The 8,277-nt window shown below is 52.2% G+C and overlaps 1 protein-coding gene across 1 annotated transcript in view; it reads right to left on the bottom strand.

The window, feature by feature from the left end:
• GRID2IP (Grid2 interacting protein) overlaps nt 1-8,277 on the bottom strand; it is a 33,526-nt gene that overhangs the window by 21,746 nt on the left and 3,503 nt on the right. Inside the window, exons 2-4 of the mRNA XM_011363892.1 lie at nt 8,116-8,183; nt 5,529-5,705; nt 3,040-3,216 (exon numbers count right to left, since the gene is read on the bottom strand). Coding sequence (XP_011362194.1) covers nt 3,040-3,216; nt 5,529-5,705; nt 8,116-8,183 — 422 coding nt within the window. The remainder of the gene's footprint in view (nt 1-3,039; nt 3,217-5,528; nt 5,706-8,115; nt 8,184-8,277) is intronic.

Below are 8,277 nucleotides of genomic sequence, written 5' to 3'. Positions count from 1 at the left end.
TAATCTCTTTTGGGCTTGCAGCTGGCAGAGTTCATTTACGTTATTTCCCTCCGAGAACCCCACTGGGGACATGTAGGTACTACTGTCTCATTTTATAGATACACGGTACAGGTCAATGAGCCTGTTCAAGGTCGCACAGCTAGTGAGTGAACTTGGGGTTCAAGCTAGGTCTGTGGGGATTTCAAATTCCAGCTTCCTCCACCACCTCCTTTGCTACCCCTTCCCCCTCGCCTGCCCCCCTCGCCCCCCGCTTATTTCCTGAAACACTAGCAGACCCTAAAGCTGATAGAGCTTTCCTGTTCCCTGCTAACCACGTCACACTTTCCAAAGTGCCTGGTTTGTCCTAATTAGAAAGCCATTTTATCACTTCATCAAACTGGGATCCCTTTGGGGACAGACCCAAATTAGGCTTGGAGCCTTGGGATTAGCTGCCATTGTCAAGGAAGATGAGACCCATTGCTGGTGTTGCTGCCACTGACCCCAATCTCCCTCTCACGCAGCACTGGCCCAAGAACTTTCTGCAGTGATGTGAACGGTCGCCACTAGCCACGTGTGGCTACTGAGCACTTGAACTGTGGCTAGTGAGACTGGGAAGCTGAATTTTAAATTGTATTTAATACTCATTAAATTTAATTTTAAATAGCCACACGGAGCCACTGGCTACTGTGTACTAAATGGCCCAGCTGCTTCTTTCTCCTCAAGCCTTCCTTTTGGCCACTGGGACCACCCCTCAGAGGCCACAGGGTGATTTAGATGGGTTCCAGCCTCTACTGAGCACGCGCGTGCACGCGCGCGCGCGCGCGCACACACACACACACACACACACACACACGCACGCACATGTATCTTCACCTCCCCTTTGCTGCTCAGAGTCTCATTTAAACCTTGTCTTTCCTCGATGTGGCGGAAGAGGGTCCCAGGGCCACAGCCGTAGGTCTTCAAGGCCCCTTCCCCAATGCAGGATGGTTCACAGCTGGGCGCTGTTGGGCATCCAGTGTTGGGAACCCATGAGCCTGTGTGGCACCACCCTACCTTGGTGCTCAGGGGTCCACCCCTGTGGCTAGATGCCTGGCCCTGAAGAACTCCCTCATCTCCACAGGACACACCACCAGACCCCACTAGTCACTGCCTGAGCCACAGCATTGGCACCTGCTGCCTCCTCCGAGGAGCCCGCCCTGGTTGCCCCCTGATGATGTAGCCCTTGGCTATCTCCAACAGCACTCTGCCCTGGGGATCACAGCTGTGTCCGTGACTCCTCCACGCCCCCCTGAGCTCTGTTGGAAAGGTGCTGGGTGGGGGATCACTGCACCCCTGGGCCACCAGAGCCTGGGGTTGGGGGGAGGTAGGGGTGAGAGTAGCTGAAGCCACACTCCCAGGAGAGCCCAGCGGGGCGCCAACCCCTCCTCTAGCAGTCTCCCCAATTTTCCTGTCGCACTTGACACGCGCTGACTACAGAGGCTGCTGTTTCGTCCTCGCCAGCAGCGCCCCGAGGATGCTGCGGGGAACGGGTACCCCAGCTGTCCAGGATTCCCACTTCCCAAGCTCCACATCGTGCGCCCAAGGGGGCGCCTCCCCCACCCCGGCTCTTCCTGACCCGCTGCTGGTCGCTTGGGGACCAGCTGCAGACTGGAAAGGCAGGCGTGGGGGCTGTTCCGGCAGCGGCGGCGGGGACAGAAGCCGGGCACCACCAAAGGGAGGCCAAGGGAACAGAGGGGACCTCCGGCGGAGTCCGGATGCTCGCAGCCTTGAGACGTGTGCCAACTTCCCAGGGGACAGCCCGCCGCGCTCGTCCCTGGCACGGCCCTGGCGGAGGGGGGCGGGGGGCTGCCCACCCATCGCCTCTCCATCCGAAATTCGGCTCCAGAAATAACTTTCTTGTTTTTCCTCTCCGGATTTTCCCAGCAAGGGGCGGGCCCCTAACTCACCCCAGGCAGCTCATGGTGGCCTCTTTCGGTGGCCTTCTGTGCTCCGCTGCAGAGCCGAGGCGCTGCGCCCGCCAGGGCTTGGGGGGGCGGGGGGATGGGTGGTGGCCAGCCCCGTCCCTGACATTGGCCAGGCCCAGAGGGAGGGGCAGGCTGCGGGGTGAATGGCAGCGAGGGGAGGGGGCGGGCTGCGCCCAGGAAGGGGGAGGGGAGGGCAGGGGCGGGAGAGCAGTCACAGGGGGGGGGGGGGGGGGGGCAGGGGCGGGAGAGCAGTCACAGCCGGGGGAGGCGGGGCGAAGAGGGAAAAAACCCCCGCGGGACCCCCGCAGGACCCCCGCAGTAACCCCGCAGGGAACGCAGCGCAGGCCCAGGGGGACCTGATCAAAGCTGGGCAGCGTCGGGCAGTGACACCCTGGCAGGAAAAGCTGGGAGGGGGCCCAGGAGAGTCCTTGGGCCACTTCAGGTGGGGACACCGGGAGATTTTTTTTTCCCTGAAGCATAAACTTCGGGGTCCGAGGCTGAGCGGAAGAGCAGAAAGCGCACAGCTGACTCCGTCCGCGCTCCTGTGCCTGCCCGTCCTGAGCTGTGTGGCTTCCAGCCAGCCTCTTAGCCTCTCTGAACCCCAGTCCGACTTTGTGAAACGGGACGAATAATCGTGCTGGGGGGATTCAGAGAGTGTTCCTCTAGGGTCCTGGTGAGATCGTGGCACACAGCCGGCATCATCAAAGGGTGGAGAGGACCCTGGTGTCAGGGACCCACGCAGCACAACCCTGGACTTCACAATGAGCCACACTGCACTGTCTCCATAGAGAACTAGGAGTATCTTGGCATCCTGTTGATTTCTACCATCTAGGTTTGGGGATAGAACAGGGGAGGCTGTGACTTCAGATCGGGCCCTCTGTGCCTGTCCCCGCCCAACGGTTAGCAGCCCCTTCTTTCTCACTCAGCCTGACGACCTGGCACCGGGCAGAGCTGCCCTTCCCAGGAGCACTGGCCCACCCTTGCTCTGGGACTGAAGGAGTCCAGCTCAGGAGCAGGCTACACGGCTGCAGTGCCTGGGGCGGCGGTGGGAGAGCAGACCTCCCTGAGTGAGACGCACCCTTCCTGCCCACCCCACCCCGGCCAACCGGCTGAGGTACCTGAGGTTGTCCAGGAGTGGCCCACGGGCCTCGCGGGGCAGTGCCAGGGTGAGCGCCCACACCAGGTCATCCACCCGTTGCTCGGCTGCAAACTGCTTCAGTGCAGTGAACACCTGCTCCTTGGCAGTCAGCTGGTCCCCCAAGATCTCATCCACCTGCACGGAAGGATCCTGTGAAGGTCACAAGGGACCCAGGGAATCGCTGGCCCCTCCATCCCTCCCTCAGTTTAGCTGACACAGCAGCCCTGCCCGAGCCCAGGGATAAGCGCCCTACTCAATCACTTCATTTGAAACCTCAGCAGCCCCATGACATGGGCCAGCTAGGACCTTCTTTTTACATTTAAGGAAACCGAGGCCGTAGAGGTGAAGGGACTTGCCTAGGATCACAAGGTCAGGACTCGAGCCCAGAGAAGGCCCTTCTACCGAATATTTTAAGAAGCAAAGCAATCGTTACAAGAACATAAATGTGTGCCAGGCACTCCATAATTGCTAGTTACTATTATTATAATACTATGCTCCCTTCTACTACACCGTTGGCTGAGAGATCCCACAGAGAACATTCTGGCTTCACAAAAAAGCCCTGGAGTGCATGCTTAGCCCTGCATTTGGACTCCCTTGGTGCTTTCTTTGGACTTCTGTGCTCCTCATGTTTGTGTACAAACCAGCTGGGGCTAATCTCAGCGGAGTCTGGGTGGCCGATGGAAATGGGCGTGCAGCACACTTATTTGGGGGATATTTGTAGTTTATTGGCTATTTAGCCAAGAAGGGAGGAAACTCCAAATGGTGGGAGGCAAGACCCTGGCAGTTGTGCTGTAGCTTTCACACCTGGAGGCTCTTGTCCAGGGCTTTGGCCCTTGAAGGAATGTCGTAGAGAGGCAGGACAGCAGAGCTTGTTCAGGGCAGTACAGAGGCCCACAGCACGCCGTTAGCACACGCTTCCTGAGGGATGCTTTAGGACAGCTGTGCTCCGGGTCGCTGATCTTTTCTTGGGTCTCCAGCACTGATGCTGTGAACTGTCCCGCACACAGGTTCCTTTCCTACATGTTAGTGGAGTTGACTCCCGATGTTATGTAGCCAAGTTCGCTCCATACTCTGCAATATGGACATCGTCGATGCTAGGGTATTTCTTCACGTTTTAACATCTCCGAGATGAGCATGTGTCTTATGAGTAACTGTCATTCCTGCGCATGTGTGAATCTGGTCATAGGTGTTCATGTTGTTACGTCCATTGAATTCTGTGCATCGCTGGTGCTAAATATGTCCGAATAAGACTAAAAGTCCTCTTTCAATAATGACTAAATTATGTGACAAGAAGGTACTAAGGAAGCATGTGTCATGGGTTAACTGGCAGGGATTTTTTCTTTCTTAGAGGTAATAAAACAATGGTGCATCTTGCAATTGACAGCGTTTTAGATTTGAGGCAACGTGGTACTCTTTGGCCAGTGAGAATGATGCTGTTAATCTTTGTTTAAAAACATAAAATGGGGAGTGACAGCTAAGGGGTACAAGGTTTCTTTTTGGGGTGATTAAAATGTTCTGCAGTTGACTGCAGTGCTGGTAATACCATTCTGTGAATACACTAAAAACCATTGCTGTACACTTGAAATGAGTAAATTATACGGCATGTGAGTAATAGCTCAATAAAGCTGTTATACAATACATGGAAAAGTGATAAACAGGCAAGTGAAAAAAACAGATAATTGAATGGAACACATAGCATGACATTTTTTATATATAATTATACATGTGTTTGTGCAGATGAAATATGCACTAAGTTTTACAGTGATTTGGATTTTTTTATAATTCAGTCGTTTCCATTTTTCCTACAGTGAGCTTATACGACATGTAGTCAGGAAAAGAAACATTGTTCCTTTTTTCTCTTTTTTTACTGTGTTAAAAATTCTTACAAAAGAAAATTTACCATTGTAACCATTTTACTGTGTACATTTCAGTGGCATCGAGTGCTTGCTGTTGTGTAACCATCACCACTACCTCGTCCCAGAACCTTTTCATCCCCCTAAATGAAAACCTATCAGCAGTCACTGCCCATTTCCTTATTCCCAGCCCCTGGCAACCGCTAATCTATTTTTCTGTCTCTATGGATTTGTCGAGACTGGATATAGACAATGGAATCATATAATGTGCAGGCTTTTGTGTCTGGCGTTGTTCCTTTTTTAAATGCAGCAGCTAACCTCTGTTTGTCCATACTCCATGAGAGCCCTCCTTGTTCGCCGAGGGTCCTGGGATGTCTCTGGGCCCTGACATCCTGAGCTGACCCTGAAGAGGAGACTGGGCGGCTGAGAGAGTGTGTGAGTTTGCCATGCACATCCCTCAGGGAGCACTGGCCCACCCTTGCTCTGGGACTGAAGGAGTCCAGCTCAGGAGCAGGCTACGCGGCTGCAGTGCCTGGGGCGGCGGTGGGAGAGCAGACCTCCCTGAGTGAGACGCACCCTGCCTGCCCACCCCACCCCGGCCGACCGGCTGAGGTACCTGAGGTTGTCCAGGAGTGGCCCACGGGCCTCGCGGGGCAGTGCCAGGGTGAGCGCCCACACCAGGTCATCCACCCGTTGCTCGGCTGCAAACTGCTTCAGTGCAGTGAACACCTGCTCCTTGGCAGTCAGCTGGTCCCCCAAGATCTCATCCACCTGCACGGAAGGATCCTGTGAAGGTCACAAGGGACCCAGGGAATCGCTGGCCCCTCCATCCCTCCCTCAGTTTAGCTGACACAGCAGCCCTGCCCGAGCCCAGGGATAAGCGCCCTACTCAATCACTTCATTTGAAACCTCAGCAGCCCCATGACATGGGCCAGCTAGGACCTTCTTTTTACATTTAAGGAAACTGAGGCCGTAGAGGTGAAGGGACTTGCCTAGGATCACAAGGTCAGGACTCGAGCCCAGAAAAGGCCCTTCTACCGAATATTTTAAGAAGCAAAGCAATCGTTACAAGAACATAAATGTGTGCCAGGCACTCCATAATTGCTAGTTACTATTATTATAATACTATTCTCCCTTCTACTACACCGTTGGCTGAGAGATCCCACAGAGAACATTCTGGCTTCACAAAAAAGCCCTGGAGTGCATGCTTAGCCCTGCATTTGGACTCCCTTGGTGCTTTCTTTGGACTTCTGTGCTCCTCATGTTTGTGTACAAACCAGCTGGGGCTAATCTCAGCGGAGTCTGGGTGGCCGATGGAAATGGGCGTGCAGCACACTTATTTGGGGGATATTTGTAGTTTATTGGCTATTTAGCCAAGAAGGGAGGAAACTCCAAATGGTGGGAGGCAAGACCCTGGCAGTTGTGCTGTAGCTTTCACACCTGGAGGCTCTTGTCCAGGGCTTTGGCCCTTGAAGGAATGTCGTAGAGAGGCGGGACGGCAGAGCTTGTTCAGGGCAGTACAGAGGCCCACAGCACGCCGTTAGCACACGCTTCCTGGCGGATGCTTTAGGACAGCTGTGCTCCGGGTCGCCGATCTTTTCTTGGGTCTCCAGCACTGATGCTGTGAACTGTCCCGCACACAGGTTCCTTTCCTACATGTTAGTGGAGTTGACTCCCGATGTTATGTAGCCAAGTTCGCTCCATACTCTGCAATATGGACATCGTCGATGCTAGGGTATTTCTTCACGTTTTAACATCTCCGAGATGAGCATGTGTCTTATGAGTAACTGTCATTCCTGCGCATGTGTGAATCTGGTCATAGGTGTTCATGTTGTTACGTCCATTGAATTCTGTGCATCGCTGGTGCTAAATATGTCCGAATAAGACTAAAAGTCCTCTTTCAATAATGACTAAATTATGTGACAAGAAGGTACTAAGGAAGCATGTGTCATGGGTTAACTGGCAGGGATTTTTTCTTTCTTAGAGGTAATAAAACAATGGTGCATCTTGCAATTGACAGCGTTTTAGATTTGAGGCAACGTGGTACTCTTTGGCCAGTGAGAATGATGCTGTTAATCTTTGTTTAAAAACATAAAATGGGGAGTGACAGCTAAGGGGTACAAGGTTTCTTTTTGGGGTGATTAAAATGTTCTGCAGTTGACTGCAGTGCTGGTAATACCATTCTGTGAATACACTAAAAACCATTGCTGTACACTTGAAATGAGTAAATTATACGGCATGTGAGTAATAGCTCAATAAAGCTGTTATACAATACATGGAAAAGTGATAAACAGGCAAGTGAAAAAAACAGATAATTGAATGGAACACATAGCATGACATTTTTTATATATAATTATACATGTGTTTGTGCAGATGAAATATGCACTAAGTTTTACAGTGATTTGGATTTTTTTATAATTCAGTCGTTTCCATTTTTCCTACAGTGAGCTTATATGACATGTAGTCAGGAAAAGAAACATTGTTCCTTTTTTCTCTTTTTTTTACTGTGTTAAAAATTCTTACAAAAGAAAATTTACCATTGTAACCATTTTAATGTGTACATTTCAGTGGCATCGAGTGCTTGCTGTTGTGTGACCATCACCACTACCTCGTCCCAGAACCTTTTCATCCCCCTAAATGAAAACCTATCAGCAGTCACTCCCCATTTCCTTATTCCCAGCCCCTGGCAACCGCTAATCTATTTTTCTGTCTCTATGGATTTGTCGAGACTGGATATAGACAATGGAATCATATAATGTGCAGGCTTTTGTGTCTGGCGTTGTTCCTTTTTTAAATGCAGCAGCTAACCTCTGTTTGTCCATACTCCATGAGAGCCCTCCTTGTTCGCCGAGGGTCCTAAGATGTCTCTGGGCCCTGACATCCTGAGCTGACCCTGAAGAGGAGACTGGGCGGCTGAGAGAGTGTGTGAGTTTGCCATGCACATCCCTCAGGGACATGTGGGTGTGACTTCAGCCAGAAGCAGGGCTGTCGGGTACCACCTCACTCACCTTCTGCCCACCTCCAAACTTCTAAACAGATACTACACCCTTCCCCTCCATCCTCCACTCTCAGAGGATGAAGAACTGAAAAGTCACTCAGAAGTCACTCCTCGGGGGTCTTCCCTGATCATCCTGTCCCCATCACGCTCTCATCTCCCCCACTCACTTCTTCACTTTGTTACCTTTACCCCAAATAGCTTGTTTTTTGAGTTGTCTACTTCCTTTGTCTCTTTGTCCCCTGGAATGTCAGCTGCACAAGAGCAGGCTCTCCACCTGTCCTGGTCACAGCTGTTTGCCCAGTCCTTGCACATCATGGTCCCTAACCGATAACTGCTAAACGCATG

The sequence above is a fragment of the Pteropus vampyrus genome, unplaced genomic scaffold (genome assembly GCF_000151845.1).
Source record: "Pteropus vampyrus isolate Shadow unplaced genomic scaffold, Pvam_2.0 Scaffold90, whole genome shotgun sequence".
Taxonomy (NCBI): domain Eukaryota; kingdom Metazoa; phylum Chordata; class Mammalia; order Chiroptera; family Pteropodidae; genus Pteropus; species Pteropus vampyrus.
This window is presented reverse-complemented; position numbering and strand designations above follow the sequence as displayed.